Raw genomic sequence first — 19761 nt, 5'->3', positions numbered from 1 at the left:
GGTGCTGGTACTTTATAGATGTTCACCAGGGGCCAGTCCCATGCAGTGCAGAGCACTGATGCCAGGGTATTATGCGCGCTAAGCAAGCACTTTACCAACTGTGCCACATCCCGCCACATTAATAGTTGATGGCATATTAAAGAGAAGTAAAGAGGAAAGGGAACAGCTTAAGCAAATGTATGCAAATGAGAATAAGCTTTGTGAATAATGTTTTAAGTCAATGAGCTGTGTGTTTCCCAGCCATTTAAATATATATACATATATATATATAGGGCCTGGGTTCTATTCCCAGGGAAAGGTGGACTGGACTGGGTGACACATGGCCTTGAAACATCACATTCCTTCTGAGAACACTTCACAAAAGCCACGTACTTCGTATAGCTCCGTGCTATGAAGGAGCTAGAAACACCACCCCTGCGAGATAGTTTTAAACTTCCAGACAAGCTCTCCCAGGGCCCTTTCTTCCAACAGCTGAAGGCAGGAGCGGCAGGAGGGAAGCCAAGACCTTAGGAGCCACCGTTGTCAAGCCTCTCCTGGAGAGGCCTGAAGAAACTGAGCCCTTGGTTTCACCTTGGGCCATACCTCCCAGTTCTTCCGTGTTCCTTGTCAACAGCTTTTCAGAGCAACAAGGACAGGCCAGCCTATGCCTTCTGGTCACTCCCCTGGGGATCCAAATATTCAGAGGAAGGTGGGAGGCGGCAGAGAGGCAGCTGGAGCCCGGGTGGGCGGTCTGTCATCCTGTTTGCTGCCCACTCTTCCCACTTTGGTCTAGCTTCCTGCTGCTGTGCAGGCAGCAGAGCCTCCAGGTTCCGCGGAGCATGTACCCTCTGGAAAATATATATAATTTACTAACCAGCTGGGGACTGGTTTTTTTTTTTTAAACCCCAGGAGCTGGAAATGATAAAACACTCCCCAGGCCTCTCCTTCCCAAGTTAAATTATGTTTTTGCACTTATGCTTTTTCATATTTTGTCTTTTGATTTATTTCCTTTCTCTGGAGGGAACACTCACTCCTGAACTAAAGCTAAGCAGGCAGGTCTTTAATTCTTCCTCCCTGAACGGCAGGCAGATATTATTTTTAAGGCTGGACAGCAGCTTTACAGTCTTCGCTTTTGACTTCTGTCTACCAGGCAGAGAAGCCTACCAGGCTTATAACCTTTTTTATATGAGATCAAGGTCTAAGGATGGGTTGGAGAGTCCCCTGGGCTTCCTTGGACAGACACCTGCAGCTCTCTCAGATCGTGCCCTCTCTCCCTCACCTGTAGCACATGATGAGTGATGAGGTAATGCATAGAAAAAAACATAGGAACTACAGTCGCTCTACAAGGCTAGGAGAGGACTCGGCTTGAGGGCTTTGGACATTTTCTTTCTTTCTTTCTTTCTTTCTTTCTTTCTTTCTTTCTTTCTTTCTTTCTTTTTCCCCTTAACCAAATTTCTTGGATCTTCCTACAAATCTCCCAGCCTGGGAGTCAGCAGATTCTGTGTTGCCTGGGATTGAACCTATGGCCTCACAGATGCTGGGCAGGCGCTCAGCCATAGCCCCGGCTAGGAATCCAGCAAGGATTTGCGTGAAGAAAATAATTTGTGGAGTGGCTTGTGACCCAGAAGTCCTTCCCCTTTCTGGGCATCTTTCCTTTGACTCCGGGGAAGCATCTAAATAGAGTTCCTGTTGCTGTGTTCCAGGAGCCAACGGCCTGGCCAATCCTCGAGATTTCTTGATCCCTGTTGCCTGGTATGAAGATCGCCAAGTGCCAGGTGGCTACACTGTGATTAATAAATACCAGGGCAAGCTGTTTGCTTCCAAACAGGTACAGTAAGGCCGTCGATCACCAGGGAGCGAACCTGGACTTAGGGAGCACCAGTCAATAGGCAAGGTCAGCATGGGGTACATTGCCATGCATGAGCCCTTTAATCTTTATCACACCACGAATGTACTGAAAATTACACAGCCACGGGACCGGGCAAGATGGCAATAATTCACCAGTGTCCCTGGAAGTGGCGGACCCCGGGGTTAAACCCCCCAAGTGTTTGATTCGAGATGTTATGAACTCTCTACTTGTCTGGCAGTGGAAGTCTTGCAACACGTGGGGCTCTAAAAATACATGGGGAAACAGGGCTTCCCCCACCTTATTTCAAATACAATTAATTGGCTTCAATTATACCAGAGGCCTAATAAACTCAGGGCATGACGTCAAGGGCAATAATGTAAAATTAATTTTAAGACATGACAACATTCTGTCCCTTCTGTAAGATTGTCCCTAGGAAAAAAATAATATAATATATGCTATACTACTATATGGATCTTTGGTGGTTTTTTTGGTTTTTGTTTTGTTTTGTTTTTTGAGACAAGGTCTCATGTAGCCCTGTTGGCTTTGAACTTGCTTTGTAGCTGAGAGTAACCTTGAATTCCTGATCCTCCTGCCTCTCCCTCCCAAGAGAGAGGGTTACAGGTGAGCACCGTCAGCCAGCCTATTACTACGTTTCATTAACATATTGAATGCACAATGTTAGAAGAGATTAATCATATAATAAAAGGCACCCAAATAGCCCTTCCGTTACTATTATTTGTTTGCTTTATTTTTTTAATTTCTCTGATTTACTGTCTATATTTTCCTAGCACATATTTTTTTTTCCTTGAATAGTACCAAAAGGCCATGCCAACTAGCAAAGGCAAATCAATTTGAAATTTCAGTTTAGGTCCTGGAGCAAATAGCAATGTGTCATTCTCATATTCTCTGGGTCAAGATTTTCAAAAGTTGTTTAGGGACCGTTTGTATTAGAAACCCTCAGAGAGCCTTGTTTAAAATGCTCACACCGTGGCTGGAGAGATTGCTCAGAGGTTAGGAGCACTGGCTGCTCTTCCAGAGGTCCTGAGTTCAATTCCCAGCAACCACATGGTGGCTCACGACCACCTATAATGAGATCTGGTGCCCTCTTCTGGCCTGCAGGTATAAATGCAGGCAGAACACTGTATGCATAATAAATACATCAAATAAAAAAATAATAAAAAACAAAATGCTCGTACTTACATTAATACTCTCACCTTCTGGGGGAGCAGAAGTAGAAATCTACATGAAACTTAAGTACGTTCCCCAGATGATTATTATCCTAAATACAATTGATAGAGAACATCCATTTTGACAGTAGCCAGCAGTGACTATAGAAAGCTTTTCACTTTCCATAGTGGGTGGTCTTACTGGTTCATTCTCCTCTGCATTGGTCTGTGCCCTGGGGTGCTGGCATTTGTCCACAAAGTAGCCTGGGCTCCTTACTCTACTGTCTTTTGTTGGGTTCAGATGGAAGGAAGTTGGCGGTGTGAGGAAGGATTGTGGGACATCTCTTCACAGCTTCCTCCCTGTGTAAGACAGTGCTGAGGGCCTGACCTAGCTCTTGTTGAGCAGCCTCAATGGGCCTCAAAACCAGATCACGAGAAAAGGCATTCACTGTACTTTTCGCCAGAAAAGAAATTATTGCTGGGGAGAAAAATAAAATATCAGAGTGAGAGTATCCATACCCCAGATACCATCAAACACTATAAATCAGAGCTTTGATTCTCCAGAGAACAAGCTATAAATATTGACCAGCATACCCTTCTTCATGGTTCTACGTCTTCCTGGAGTCCTGGAGCAGTATTTTCCATTTTTATTTCCCATGCCCAGGAATGCTAGTGCCTTCCCACTATTGCAAGGCACGGATACCTCAACACTTCCACTTAGCCCTAAGCGTGCCTTTGGGAGCAGTCTTTCCCCTAAAGTCATTTGCCCTTTATTCTTGAGAAGATCATAACTTTATAAGTACAATGACATATGTTCATATCCATCCCCACTTTCCTCTTTTAATATTTAATTTAATTTAATTATTTTTAATCTTTTAATATTTTTCATTGTTTATATCCCATAATTACAGTTTAGTGCTACCTGTATGTGCACAGGTGTAGGGCCATCCACCGAAACATAGGAATCTTACCAGAGGTACATTTTCAATGCCCAGAGGCTTGGAGGTCATCTACAGCACTTACGCCAGAATTTTGGCTAGCTTGGGCTTGTGCATGTCATGTGCTGGTACCCTCAGCTGCTTTGCGTTCATTAGGTTGATCGCCAAGTCATGCTAGAAGGCAACATTCCACTGTGTTCCTTCCCGCACTCTGGCTCTTATATTCTTTCTGCCTCTTCCTTCAGAATCGTCCTTGAGCCTTAGGCTGGCTGAGTGGGGGTTGACATACATATCCCGTTCATGGCTGATCACTGAAAGCTCTTATTCTAAGCGCTTTGACTAGCCATGCATCCTGAACTTTAGGATGTTCTGCCTTGAATCCTCTTTCTTGACAAGACACACGGCACCAGTGGGGGAGGTGATCATACTATGTAGCACAGACATGACCTCCTACCCAATAAAAAACCGAAAAGGGTGCTAATGTCATTCTGAGATCTCAAACACTTGGGCTGGATCTCTTCGTCGTGTCTTCTTCCCTGAACTCAACAGCAGACAGTGTGTATATGAGACGTCCCTTTAGGCTGCAAAACCCTGGAGAAATGTCACAGTGCCTGCTGCACCAGGAAACAGAGGGCAGCCCAGATTGTCTGAGAGTTGCTGCTGGCACCTACAGATTCCCGCAGTTATGTTAAAATTTGGAAGAAGAAGAAGAAGAAGAAGAAGAAGAAGAAGAAGAAGAAGAAGAAGAAGAAGAAGAAGAAGAAGAAGAAGAAGAAGAAGAAAGCACTGCTTGATGAGTGTGCTAGGCTTCTTCTGTCCGTGTGGTGAGACTGACAGCTGCAGCTTGTGAACTGGGAATGGGGGTTAGCGGCAACGCAAGGCCCCAGGCGAGGCTGTGTGAGCCAGCCACAGAATGATTGTGAGCTCCGATTCTGCCAAAGGATGATATAATCACATGCAGAACATCAAGGAGGAAGGGTTACGCCCGTGAGTATGATTAAGATCACGGGCTACAAAAGCCTTCCGCCCTAAGACCCCGCCTTCCTGGTGTTTGTGTCTAGGATGTCTCCCCATTCAACGTCGTGGCCTGGCATGGAAACTATACACCCTACAAGTACAATCTAGAGGACTTCATGGTCATCAACGCAGTGGCCTTTGACCATGCGGTAAGTCTGTGCCAGGCGGGGGACCCTGAGGACGGGACAGCCCTCGGATGGGAGGGACCCACACTATGGCATTCACAGATCTATGGTTTTCAAGGTCATCCTTGCAAAGCCTCAGCAAGACCATTCGACCTTGGCTGAAGGAAAACATTACATGGCAAAAGAGGAAGCCAAGGACCGCTCAACCTAATTTACTTTTCCTCAGAGTAATTACAACTCTCATGCATGGATGGGGAAGGGAAAAAACCACTAATGACAATAATGAAGTCAGGAGCAAAGATCATTTCTAGCTCTGCAGAAGGGCCTGGCCACCTTGCAACCTGGGGCATGTAGGCTCTGGCTGCCTACCTGCTTACCAGCCTGGGCTTGTGGCTGTGGTTGGCAGTGAAGAGCAAGGCAGGCCCCTTCTAAAGTTACTCAAAGGTTCAATGCTTGAGGGCTCTTTTTTTTTTTTTTAAGCCTAATGTTTGAACTTGGTCATATTTTTCAGTCAATTAGGGGGCCACAGATAGGTCCCTGGTCTCTGGTACAGGCTCCCAAGAGCCCACATGCTCACTAAAGTGCTAGTTCTGAGACCCGAGGGTAAGTTCATTTTGCAGTATACTTCATAATAGATTAACTTAACCCACAAGCTGAGGGATAATTGGGGCAGAAGCCAGAGGATCAGAGAGAGAGGGATTACTCTGCGCCAATTCAGCTTATCTCTAGGGGGACAAAACTACCTTTCTGAACAACAGTGAATCTTAATAAAACCAAAGGGGAAAAAGAAAATCAAGATGCCAAGCCCAGAGCATCCATGAAGAAGCATCCTGAGACCTTGGTAAAGCTCTATTTGAGCCTTCCCACCTTTTCTTTCTTTTAATAGCTTCAGACCATTTCCCAAGACAAATGGGGAAAAAAAAAACCCTCAAAACCAAACTGGTAATCTCCCAGCAAGAAGAGTTGGGTTGACTTTTTTGTTTTGCTTTTGTGTTTTGTCTTGTTTTACTTTTTTTTTTTCATTTGAATTTACTGACCTTCTCTGTGCTGCTGAAGTAGTTATTTCCCCCCAAATTCAGACCTGGTCATCCTACCACTGCTTTAGAAAACCTTTGCGGGCTCTCCATGGCCTTAGGACTAGGCCTGAGCTCTGCAGCCTGAGGTTTGGGATTCTTCGCCATCTGGCCCTGGGCTTGCTGCTCCAGGACCACATCTCGCTCCCTCCTCCACCTTTCACTGCGCTGCTGGCTTTAACCTTCCCCTGCTTTACAAAAGCGCTAGGTACCTCCATATCGTTTCTCTATTGCTCTATCAAATCCTTCCCTCTCTTCCTCTTTTCTCTTCTGCCCTTCCCCCTCTTCCTTTATTTTGTTCACTTTTAAAGATTTGTCTTGGGTCATATAGGTCTTTGACTCTTTCCCTGGTCCTGTTGGAAGATATGAAAATGGGTGGCAGCCAGGAAAGAGGGTGCTGCAGGCAGAGTCCACTATATAAACGTATCAGACTGTCAAGAAACAAACTCGACCGAGTTATTTTGAAAAAAAAAAAAAAAAAAAGCTACTTTCTCCTTTCTCCGCTTAGAATTAGAGGAGGAGAGAATCGATTCCCAATCTTTGATGAATCTCCGGATGCCAACACCGAGTCTGAACTTGAACATGGCTGTCAGTTCAATTGAGTCTTGGGATTTTTGTTTTGTTTTGTGTGCGTGTGTTTAAGATTTTATTTATTTATTTTATGTATGAGTGCCCTATCTGCGTATGCACTTACATGCTAGAAGAGGACATCAGATCACATTACAGATGGTTGTGAGCCACCATGAGGTTGCTGGGAATTGAACTCAGGACCTCTGGAAGAACAGACAGTGCTCTTAACCTCTGAGCCATCTCTCCAGCCCTCTATCTTGTTTTGTTTTGTTCTGTTCTGTTCTGTTTTGTTTTGTTTTCATCTAGGAGTCTAAAGGTCTTGAGGAAGCCTGGGAGAACAAGGAAGCAGTCCAGCTCTCAGAGCTCTAGGGTAATAGGGTGCCTCTGATGCAGACTCGGCAGGCTTCTTATCTGGTGTGACTATATTTCTCTTCCATCACAGCAAGAGGACGTCACATGAGTGACTGCACCTCAACCAGAGCCCAAATATCTCAGCCTGACCTGGCTCACTTAATCAGAAACTGTCACTCGAAAACACCGTCCTGTGCAGGTGACATGCTGTCACTGTTCAGTCACATCCCATGCCGTCTTACATCCAGCCTCTCCTTGTGTATTCACAGGACCCTTCCATTTTCACAGTGCTGACTGCCAAGTCTATGCGACCTGGAGTGGCCATTGCTGACTTTGTCATCTTCCCACCTCGCTGGGGAGTCGCAGATAAAACCTTCAGACCGCCTTATTACCACAGTAAGACTCTCTTTTACCGGGACACACCTGGAAATGACAACCAGCCAAGCAGTGAGGCACTGGGGACAATGGCCAGGTTGTTCTTGGACCCCCTGCCCTGCCTTGAGTGTAGAGTGCTGCTTCTTTGGCTCTAGTGGGCTTTAGGAGTGTGCAGGGAACACACTGCCTAACCCTGGCTCCTGTTTCTCTGGGCTAAAGAGAGACAGGAGTGGTAGAGTGTAAAGGGGGAAAGCACATTTCAGATCTATTTTAAGGGTGGGAGTGTGGTGATTTTAATTTGGAGAAATGACTTAAATCTGGTTCAAGAACAAGTAAAATGTTCCTTCTTTAATAATTTTGGCGAAACAAAGCAAGTAACACTCTAAACTGGGAAATAGACTATTCTGGAAGATGGAGGGTTGGCTTTTGTTTTTGTTTTTTGTTTTGTTTTGTTTTGTTATGTTTTTTTGAGACAAGGTTTCTCTGTGTAGCCTTGGCTGTCTTAGACTCACTCTGTAGTCCAAGCTGGCCTCGAACTCACAGATATCAGCCTGATGGAGGTATTATTAATTAAATGCATTCTTTGACAATATCACACACACACACACACACACACACACACACACACACACACATACCCATACACACACACCATACACACATACACAGACATTCACCCATGTACACACACACACACACACACACACACACGCATACACACACCCACACACACACACACACACACACACGCATACACACACCATTCTGATTGCTCTCGCTCTACCCTTCCTCATCTTCGCCCACCCCCCTCACACTCCCCCTCGTCTCTATTGATCTCTTTCCCACATTCCATTCTTTTTGTTTAGTTTGTGTTCGCCTGAGTTTGACCAAGAACTTCTCTATGGCCTTATAATTGAAACTATTCACTGGAGCCTGGAAGGTGCATCAGTTGGTACATAACTGAAGACAATGGCTGCCCATCACAAAGTTGGCTCCCTTTCTTTGTATCCCTTATAAGTGACCTATAGTTCAACAGTAAGGGAAAGTTCTCATTGGCCCCTCCCCTACTCATGACTGACCACTGAGAGAACCTGTCTTGTGCAGCCCCTGGTCAAGAAGGCTTCTATGAATTTGTAACTACATTAGCTATATACATTGGGTAATGTTTGCTGCCCTTCTATTTTCCAGCTTTTATGTTATTTTATTGTGCCTTTCCACAGCATTCCCCCAAAACGTAAAGGTAATAGTATAAATACCTTGGTTAGGGATGAGCTATCATTTGTCACATATTCTCAGCATCTTGGGCAGCCATAAGACGGGTTCACCAGTGTCCACTGCAAATACAAGCTTCTTTGAGTGAGGTTGAGAGTAGCTTCTGTCTAAGAAATGAGTATGGATATTTAGAAGGAAATTTGACGTCATGTTTATGTAGGTAAATATCAGTAGTAATTTGTCTTGTAGGGCCTATGACCTCCCAAGGCTTGGGTTTTGACCAGATTAAGCTTAGCATCCCTTCTGTGGCATGGTCCTCAAATCTAGAGAGCAGTTGGTTACCTCATGGTAGTTATGCCACTACTGCACATGTAAGCACATCTTGCTGACAGGCTGATGTTGTAGAGTTGGTAGAATTGGTGGGATTCATTGATAGGTGAGACCATTCGATAACTTTTCTCCCCCAGCCACTAGCACAGCGCAGAAGGTGGTTCAAACAAATCCAGTTTTGTTTTATCTGTATTAGTATGACTAACAACTGATGCTTGTTTGTTAGTTTCTAAGGCCCCATTTTATGGTTTTTAAAAGCATTAACTTATCTGGGTCTTAAAACAGCAGCAAGAGATAGCTAATATCAATTATCTCCCTTTCTGTTTTCCTGAAGATGAGACTGACACAGGGGAATAAGCAATTCTCAAGGTCTCACAGTTAGTTAAGTGGCAGGGTCAGGATTTAATTGCAGATTGTCTGATGCCAAAGCAGACACATGTGACCGCTAATTGATGTGGCTAGCGCCATGGCCTGTACATAATACACATCTAGAAATATCTATTCAGTCAGTGAATACGTTACCAAGAATGAGTAAAGTACATTGTAGCTGTATTTAATGAGGTTGACATTTTTAGTTGTGCGAATTAAACAAGGTCAAGATGCAATTCCGCTTCCAGGAAAAATTTTACATTTTCTGAACGTGGAATTCTGGAAGGACGCTAACGTGTATTTTCAGCTGGTACACATTAGAAAACAAATTATTTTCCATGGTTGACTACAGAACCTTCTGATTATAGGAGATTCCTCTCTGTAACGGTTCCCAGGTACTAGAGCCTAATGGTGCACAGCTGCACTGAATGGGCAATTTGAACATCTGTGAGGCAGGGGGCCATAGAGCCTAGAGCCGCCAGGATGAAAGAAGGCCACTTCACAGTCAGGTGACAGCCAGCATGCCCTTTGAGGTCACCATCAAGAGCTCCCTTTCTCTTTAAAGTTTATTCTCAAGCTTTCCTCTCCCAGAGTTTAATTCGCTGGCCTTAAAGTAGAAACTCAAGAGTCTGCACTTTGAACTAGGAAGCCAGAGGTTTCTGACCCAGAAGGTCTCCAGACTCTACGGCTTGTCTCCCCGCCTAGGTAGGAGGACAGCAGCCACACAGCTGTGCTCCCGGCCCCCAGCCCACTCCTTACTCTCTGTTTCTACTGCAGACTGCCTGAAACCGTGGCCCTTTTGAATTGCCTCCCAAGATTTTTTTTCTAATGACTTGTCCCCAAATGATGGTGCCCTGAGTTGATTTGCAAAATAGCACAGAACCCCAAGTTAGAAATTAGTTTTATTGGGGATATTTAAAAAAATATTGCTTCAGCAATACTCAAAAATCTTTTGTTACTTTGATGTGACTTTAAGGAGACTTGGGGGATTATTTCTGTAGAAATGTTGCCTCTAGTCATTTTAATGCACCTTAGTCAACAAGATCCAGGTTTAATCAGAAAGGCAAGGCAGGCCCTCCCACTGTCCTTTGAAATATGGAAAGTGATATAGAATATCCACACCAGACTCATTGCTAACTAAATTCACATTCAGATCAAAAACAAATCCTGCCTTGCTCTCTTCTTAAAGTTAAGCTGTGAAGGTGACCCTGGCGACACGTAGTGCAGGAAAAATTGTGACTGGAGATTGAAGCTAAGTGCAGAATTGTTCTTAAAATACAGACTCTTAGGGTTGTCGGTTGATTCTTTTCCTTTATCTGCGTCATGAGACATATGTGGGGCTGTGATCGGGGCCTCATTCTCTCTTCCGGGTTATGGCTTGTTCACTTTGGAGGGTCTGGAGCAGTGTGCTGTGTTGGGGACAGTGAGGGGTGACCCTTGGGTTGATTGCAGAAGTATTAGGGTACCTACTTATATTCCACATGGAAGGAAGAAGGGACTGGCACAGGCCCGTCAACGCTTGACTTTGCAAGGGCTGCAATTGCATCGCTACCTGCTCTGCACACTCCATCTTCCCACAGGACAGATGATCTGCAGCCTTAAGCAGGTGGTTTCCTCTGAATACCACAGCAGTTATAATAGTATCTAATTAGATATTTTGAATATGGGTGGATAGATGTATGGATAGGAAAATGAGGCGTGGAAAACAGACAGATGAATGGATAGACACAGTTGGAAAGGAACTTGATTTACCCAGGTATCCGATTTCTTTAATTCTTGCTCTTAAGGTATTTCTATGTTGACAAAGAGCTTTATTTCAGCAGAAACAAAAATATCAAAAGAACTGAAGCATGGTGGGCTTTGACAAACTCGGTGTGACTCTTGAAGGCTGTGTAAAAATGTTCATTTAATATGTATTAAAAAAATATCCACCACTGAGAGATGCACACTAACGTGGTAGGTTGCTCTGTGGAACACTTCACTGAAGGCATGCAAGTGATCCCAGGGGTTACCCCATAAGGAGCAGGTAGGAAGGGCTTTTGTGTGAAGTAGACATAAGGACCGTTTCCAATGCTCAGATGCAGGCTTCCAGGAGACCAGAAGAGGACGATTCTATCGTGTTCAGATTCAGTTTTCTGTTATGATAGAGAAAATCTATGAACTGTGTTTTATAGTCTCATGGAGCATCGCTCAATAATGGACTGTAAGTCTGGAGTTTGTCCTGTATCATTACCTACACACACACACACACACACACACACACACACACACACACACACACACACACACAACCACTTCACTTTCTAGACTGGGAACTGGAACGTGGTGGAACCAGGTGCTATTGTGGAATTATCTGATAAATCTGGAATATGAGAGTAGAAAGCCTGTAGGCTCAATTTTCTTAACAATAATACTTTATTATGAACTCACTAACAGAGCATACCTCACAAACTGACTAACCCAAACAATAGGAAAAGGAGATTAAAGAACAGGATAATGAAACCTTAAGGATATCAGTTCTGAGGAACGGTTCTCCTGGCGTAGTCAGCAGGACCTCAGCAAACCCGCAATTCAACCAAGGTTGCTGCTGGAACCCGGAACAGCAGCCCTGCTGGGAAGGCCTTGATGTTGTTACAGATCTTGCCTTGGGTAATAGAAATAATACTGCTTCAACCCTTCCCAGGGAACTGCATGAGTGAATTCATGGGACTCATCAAAGGTCATTATGAGGCAAAGCAAGGTGGGTTCCTGCCAGGGGGAGGCAGCCTGCACAGCGCCATGACCCCTCACGGCCCCGATGCGGACTGCTTTGAGAAGGCCAGCAAGGCCAAGCTGGCACCTGAGAGAATTGCTGACGGCACCATGGTGAGCAAGTGAATGCTTCGGGGGCCTGCCTCTGGGCTCCACACACTTCTGCACAGAAAAGAGGCTATTGTTTTATTTCTCCGGCATCACAGAGGTAGAGAGAGGAGAATTTTGTGTCTGCATGTGTGTTATAAATATAAATACATACATCCTTATGCATATCTTACACTTTGGTGCTGACAGTGTAGAAAGAGTTTGAACTGGGAGACAGACCAATTCAAATCCTAACTCAGTCCCTACGTAGCCTCTCTGTGCTTTATTTTCCCATCTGTAGAACGGGTACGCTATCCAACCCGGAGGGCACCTACGAGTTATAACACCTTAGGGAGCATTCAATGACTTCAAATGCAAGGAAATGTTATTGATACACTTTGGAGGGTCTTGCTGTATCTAAATGCAACCCGCTGTGTGTTCTATCTCCGAGTAGCCTGTGTGGGAAATAATCCTGAGGACCACAGCATCACAGGAGGAGAGATGTCACCTTCAGCCAGTTTCTAAAACCAAAGAGGGTCAAGCAGCCTTCGCCTCACCTTAGTCGGGGCTTGTGCGCAGCGGTTCTCAGCTGCTTTTCTGATTTTCTTTGTTCTCTTTTGGCATGGGATGAAGCGGATGGGATTCAGACCCTGTTTTGTATTCCTCCCGTGTCAGGCTGCAAACGCTGAGGCGGAACGCAAGTGCAGTTGGCTGTGGTGCTTGATTTGACCTTATTTTATTTTGCATCCTTGGAAATAGACTCAGTGGACCACAAGGAATCGTTTTATGATAAACCATAATGCAAACTTACTTTTGCCTTTCAAAGCAAGTGCCCTCGCTGCTACGTAGTTTAAAACCCATAGCACAAACCTGCTTGGCCCGTAGCCCAGCTTGTAAACCCCCTAGCATTAGCTGTCCACCTGTCCTGTGGGGTTTTGCTCTTTTGGTCCCAAGTCCAAAGCCAGAGAAGCTTTTTATGGAAGAAGGGACATGGAGTTCTTTCTATTTCCTTAGCCTTAGCTCTGTCCTCCATTTCAAGGATGTCCTGGGTGTATCTACAGGAACTGACATCTCTGTGAGACACAGTTTAGCAATCTCAGGCTATTGCCTCTGACAACCCTTAAAAGCACACCATCTACCTTAGAAGTGTCCCTCAATAACCCTGGAGTCCGCAAATGAGCTTTGAAAGCCGTGCTACCACAGAGCGGTGTTCACAATAGTGAGGCATAGGGCTGCCTGTATACGCAGTAAGAATTTGAGTAATGCTCAAGACCTGGATCAAGCTGTCCTGGCAAAGCGATTAGGATGAGAGGAAACTGGGTATCTGGAGGGCCAGAGTATCTGGGGACCCCATCCATAGGCACTTTCCTGAATGTATGCATGCTTGCACACAGACATACATACACACACATATGTAAATAGAAACTTCACCTACCCCTAACTTTGTGTCCCCGTTATATAACTTAGACACAGACCCATCTGTCCTGTCCTTATTCCAGTGTGAAGTGGTTTAGTGTCACGTGACCCTTCGCAGCTCAGCCTGACAGCAAAGCTCTTAAGAAGCAGCCAGCAAAAGACGATAACAATAACGGCTGTAACATTTGCCCTCGTGTGTGAAGAGGGCTTTATACCTCACATCTCATCCCAAGCCTTACCTCAAAGCCTGTCACAGAAGTCAGGGGAAGACACACATCTCCACTGACACAGACAAAAAAAAAAAAAGAAAGAAAGAAAGAAAGAAAGAAAGAAAGAAAGAAAGAAAGAAATTAACGTATGTGAGACCCCAAACATTAATGCAGGTGTTCTGTGTGATGTCATGAGAGAATTATATAATTTTCCTTCAGCCTGTCTGTAGTGTTTTGAATTTCGTAATGAAAAAGAATTGTAAGGTTTGGCTTGTCGGCTATGATTTTATACAAGACACTATATATAGAAAAGTCAACAACTGATAAGCAGCTGAGATGCTGAAATATACAGAATATTTTTTGGCTTCTTTCTTCTGTACCAGAAACGTCCAGAACACAGTGAAATGTGTAGCATTGGGCCCTTTATGCACCATTTCCTTTTCCTTTTCCTTTTTCTGCGCTGAACTCCTGGTCAGGTTTCTAAAGAAGCAAGCCAAGACCTCACTTCTGCCATCACTCACCACCTTAGAGAAGCTATTTCCCAGCTCTGAGCTTTGTTTCTTCCTTTGTGAAAAGAGAGGATGCCACACATGAAGAGCTCTAACAGGCTCGAGCGTGGCAGACACGGCACCCAGAGGTTTTGCCTTTTACCTTTCTCCTCCTAGCTAACTCCATAGCTGTAGTTAAATTCCTAGCTATATTCCTAAAGCTAGCCACCAAGGTCTGTCCCCTTATTTGGCCACTTCCTCCTCCTGAGGCTGACCACCAAGGTCTAGCTATCAAAGTATTGAATCCCAGCAATCAAAAGCCCCCTTTTGGCTCACCTAATTAACATGCCCCGTTAAAATTAACCAACTCATCCCGACACAGGGTTTTCCTCCTTCCTTTTATAAATGGCCATTTGCCCACGGACCACATCTCCTGTATTCAGAGGCTTTGTCCCTCTGGGGCAATACCCCTCTCCCTCCCCCTTCCCCCTTGTTCCTTTCCACTTCTTTTTTTTTTTTTTTTAAGATTTATTTATTTATTTTATGTATATGAATGCTCTGTTTTTGTAGACACCAGTAGAGGGAATCTGATTCCATTACAGATGGTTGTGAGCCACCATGTGGTTGCTGGGAATTGAACCCAGGACCTCTGGAAGAGCAGCCAGTGCTCTTAACCACTGAGCCATCTTTCCAGCCCCACTTTCCACTTCTTTCCCATCCTCTGTCTCCTGCCTTTGTCTCTTATCCCCTGCCCTTTGTCCCTCCTTTGTGCTGAGACCTTGGCCTTGGTGTGTCCTGTGCCGTGTCTGGTTCTTTCCCACACATGCGAGGACATCACCACAAGTGATGGCTCCGAAGAAGATCATCCCAGGCTCCTCCCACACCTGCCCTTGGGATTTAAGTAATATTGCCTCCATAAAGCTGTGGGCAACGCTAGTCCTACCTGCCCAATTCCATCCCGCGGAATGAAACTCAAGCCCTAAGTAGGTAGGCCTTGCATACGGCTTCATCTGCATACACATGGCAGGACCAGATCCATAACCCAGGGCTAGGGTTTTCTCTCTTCTTGGCAGTACGTACAAGCATAATAAGTCGGATGTTTTGTCTACCCATAGCTCCTCAGCGCATCTAATAAATCATGCTTTATTGTCACCTTACCTCTCCTTTTCTCACCTCCATCTTATTTCCTGCAGGCATTTATGTTTGAATCTTCCTTAAGTTTGGCGGTCACCAAGTGGGGCCTCAAGACCTGTAGTTGTTTGGATGAGAACTACTACAAGTGCTGGGAGCCCCTCAAGAGCCACTTCACCCCCAATTCCAGGAACCCAACAGAACCTAAGTGAGACGGAAGCCTGCTGCTGTCATTGAAAATAGATTTACATGGTTTCCTTGGGGAGCCTCACAGCCTCTGGTGGTATGGGGACGGCGATTAAAATGAGAGCTTGCTTTTCATAGTCCAGTAACTCATAATGTTTATGGAAATGCATTCAGATATGTCTATGGCTTTCTAATTACTCAATAAAGATGTGTTCTGTGGACGTTGTAAGTGTTCATTTTGAGGTCTTTAGTGTCCAGAACTGGTGGGCTAGATAAGCCCATGGCTGGGGGGTTTGGGGAGCAGGGCGCTTTCTATGTGCTGGCCTGGTAGCTTTACTCTAAGAGCACAACTCCCGGTATCTGTCAGAGACTATGAAACAAGATGGGTCCATTAGAACTATGAGCTGAAGCAGAATCTGTGGCTAAGCCTTAGGCTCAGTCCAGGCATGGGGAAGTTGAGGAGGCCAGTAGAGTTCTGAACAACCAGCCATTAGACTAAACCACGTGGATATCTCGGATACATGGCATCTAATTCTGGTAGTAGCTCACAGTGACATTATAGAGGAAGGAGGGGAAGGAGGTGGAGGTGGAGGGGGAAGAAGAAGGAGAAGAAGTATCTCAGGGGAACAACTGTCTGGGGATGCCCAGGCCTGAGTTGCTCTGATTTCTGCGGGAAAGGCCCTGTATCCCAGGAAGCCCATCAGCCTCCTTGAGCTGGAACAGCTGTTCACCCTTCTGTCCATCCATTTATCAATCCATTTAGTAACCCTGACTGCAGTCCCTACTATCAACCCTAGAACAGGGTGCTGTGAATGAATGGTTGAAAGGGAAGAACAGACTCCTCCTTAGGGATCTCTCAGTCTTGGAGGAGTCAATAGAGATTGGTACCCAAGGAGAAGACCACACTGAAAACAAGGTATGATTGTATAGCGTGCTGAATCCAGAAGCTTCCTTTATAAGGTCTAAGTCCCTCCCAGTATGGGGCTGCCCAAGACTTTGGAATTATGTTGACTATGTTCTCCTGGGGTGGAAAGATATGCAAACCAGAACAGAAATATGGAAAGTGATTAGCTGTCCTGGCTTCTATTTTATAGGACTAGCATACCCTCAGTGGTTTGTTGCCATGGCAACAACTTAAATTTGCTGCTACCAAGTTATCTTCTAGTAATATGTGGTGAGAGTCATCCGTTAGGACCCAGGGACTAGACTGCCAGATGTAGTACAAGATGCACAGTTAAATTTGAATTTTTGATAAACTATGAATAATTTTAGTGATAACTACATCTTATCCAACTCTCGGAGAGCCTTGTATTAAAAAGGTATGCGTGATTCATCTTGTCTTCAAAATTAACTGGGAAACCAATATTTCCCTTTGCTAAGTCTGGCAGACTTATTGGCGATATCAAGGACAGAGACATAGATCCAGGCCTGTGCAAAGGTTGTATTCTAGTGAGAGGAACGGACGAAATAAAACACAAAACAACTTCAAGCAGTCATTACAAGCATGCCAGGCCAAAACCAAACAGGTCGAAATATAACAACAGATAAGACGGACTGCGGAAGCCTTTCTTTAGGAAGTGAGGTCTTTGATGAAGAAGTGACACTTAGCCAGACCCAAAGAAGAAGAAGAGGAAGAAGGAGGAAGCCATGGGGAAGAGATGGGCTGGAGTGGGATGAAAAGAGAAAGATGAAAACAAAACACTTTTTGGGCTCAAGGAACCTAGAGAAGAGCTGTAGTGAGAAGTCCACAGAAGGAAGAAGAGGAACACCACCCAAACCCTGAGATTGTCCTGCACCAAGGAGATAGCACCAGAGAGAGGAGAAGGCTTGTTTTTGAGTGGACAGGTGGAGTGAGGAGTGGAGAGCAGGCCTGAGATGGCGGCTCAGTTGGTGGCAGTTGTATTTTGTGGTCTCAAATAAATAAACAAATGAATAAATGAGGTGCAGGTATCTTTGGAAGAGAACACCTTGGTATCCTTTCCCAATGTTCCTTAATAGAATCTTTATTAAAAATTAAACATTGGTATCTAGCTAAGCTACATTCAGATATTAAAAAAAAAAAACCTCTGTGGCTGAAGCTTAAGTCCAATCGCCAATCAGCACCCAGGCTGACCGGCTGCTCTCAACTACCATTCCCCATCACTCTTCCTGATGTCAAGTCAGAACACAGCAAAAGGACTGAGAAACGACCAAGTCTGGATATAGCACTCAGGCGACAACAAATGGCAGTTGGTGGGTAAAGATGGAGGCTCTCTTGGCCTGGACCTCTGAGCTCTGGCTCCCTGCAACTCTCGGACCCGGACCCGTTAAGCTCCATACAAAGCAACTTCCCCCTAGTTTACCCATTGTTAACCCCCGCCCCTCCCTCCCCTTCACTCTCCGATTTTTATGGTATTTCAATCCCAAACTAAGACCACCACTAAAGTACTTTACTCACAAGACCCAGCCTTTCCTCCATGACGTCACCCTAACCCTACTCTGCACGTATCACCCCAGCGCTGGCCCGTTTCTGTCACCCTATCATCAGTCGGGTGTCAAACCTTTCCGAAGGCCGAGTGCGTGGCCTGGGTGTCCGTGCACTCAGCACCCGTGACTCTCCCTTCACAGCAGCGACTCCCCCTGCGACGAGATCTCACCCAGGACAGACTGTTCACACTAATTTAAAAAAATTTAGTTTCCTTCTGTGTCTCTCAGATGATTTAGGAAACTTTGTGTCATTTCCTTAATTCTCCAAGATGCTCCTCAAGAAAAAAAAAAAGCCATCTTTTTTTTTTTTTTTTTTTTTAATGAAAAGCTTCAGAGAACAAAAAGCACCCTGATTAGGTTTCTTCTGGTGACAGGAAGATTTCCTGCCAGACCTCCTTGGCATCTCTGTATAGTTTACCATTTAGAAGAGAGTGTAATAGCAGCCATCCTTCTCATTTTTCTTTCTAAAAGACTTCTCACAGGCCAGGCTACCAGAAATGTTCCTAGACCAGTGACTCTCTAGAGGGGCCATCTTGTTCCTTTCCCCCAAATACAAAGCATCCGGTAAAGCTGAGAGACAGTTTTTGGTTGCCACACAGGTTGGGAACTATTGGCACCTGGTCCACTGATAAGTACCCTGTGGTCAGCCGGGCGTGGTGGCGCATGCCTTTAATCCCAGCACTTGGGAGGCAGAAGCAGGCAGATCGCTGTGAGTTCGAGGCCAGCCTGGTCTACAAAGTGAGTCCAGGACTACAAGAGAAACCTGTCTCGAAAAACAAACAAAAAGAAAGAAAGAAAGAAAGAAAGAGAAAAGAAAAGTATGCTGTGGTGCACAGCACAGTCTTACCTAACAGTGAATTCTTTGATGCTAAATGTAAATAAACAGTGGTTCTCGGCATCGATTGTGCATTTGGTCGCTTGCAGCATCTTTAACTTCCAGTGCCAAGATATACCTCAGACCAAACAGTTAGAGACACCAGGGATGGAACAAGACTGTGGTAACTTCTGCCTCAGGTTAAGACCGCTGATTTAGAAAGTTAAAAACAAACAAACAAAAAACCCAGCAATGTAGTAGATGCCTGTTTCCAACCTGAGATCCTGGTACCAGGTTTTCAGGGTTACAGGGGTTTGGGAGGGGGAGGTTAAACAACAACAACAACAACAACAACAACAACAACAACAACACAAACTTAAAGCTCCATTTTCCAGCAAACATAATGAACAAGAAGGTAGTAGCACCAAGTGAAGGGTTACTCAGGAAGTAAGAGACACTAACGATAGCATCTGCATCTTTGGGAAAGTTAAGGCAGGTAAATAAGTTATTTAGAGACTGGAGAGATGACTCAGTGGGTAAGAGAACCGACTGCTCTACCAGAGGACCAGAGCTCGGTTCCCAGCAACCCTGGGAGCAACTCACAAAGCCCTGTAAGAGCGCAGTGAACCCTATCACAATGCAAGCAAGCAAGTGTAACAGGTAGCTATTACCCCTGACGGGGTCTGGGGAAACTTGGTCTTAATATATTCGGGGTTTTTTTTTTTGCATTAAATTATTTTTATTTTTTTTAATTTATTCAGATTACAACTCAACTGTTCTCCCTTCATGTGTATCCTCCGATTCCTCCCTCCCTCCCTCCCGCTTTCACCCTATTCCCCTCCCCTAGGTCTATGACTGA

At 45.0% G+C, this 19761-nt stretch overlaps 1 protein-coding gene across 1 annotated transcript in view; it reads left to right on the top strand.

Annotated features, from left to right (window-relative positions):
• The window catches only part of HGD (homogentisate 1,2-dioxygenase), a gene marked incomplete at its 5' end in the record, with an annotated part of 44192 nt that extends 28349 nt beyond the window's left edge, over positions 1-15843 (top strand). The window contains 5 exons of the mRNA XM_084800326.1: positions 1683-1807; positions 4994-5098; positions 7338-7464; positions 12038-12219; positions 15499-15843. Coding sequence (XP_084656452.1) covers positions 1683-1807; positions 4994-5098; positions 7338-7464; positions 12038-12219; positions 15499-15648 — 689 coding nt within the window. The 3' untranslated portion in view covers positions 15649-15843. The remainder of the gene's footprint in view (positions 1-1682; positions 1808-4993; positions 5099-7337; positions 7465-12037; positions 12220-15498) is intronic.
• Positions 15844-19761: the final 3918 nt, after the last annotated feature.

Source organism: Acomys minous (genome assembly GCF_964271855.1).
Source record: "Acomys minous genome assembly, chromosome: 11".
Taxonomy (NCBI): Eukaryota; Metazoa; Chordata; class Mammalia; order Rodentia; family Muridae; genus Acomys; species Acomys minous.
The sequence above is the reverse complement of the archived record's forward strand: the minus strand, read 5'-3'. Positions and strand labels throughout refer to the sequence as shown.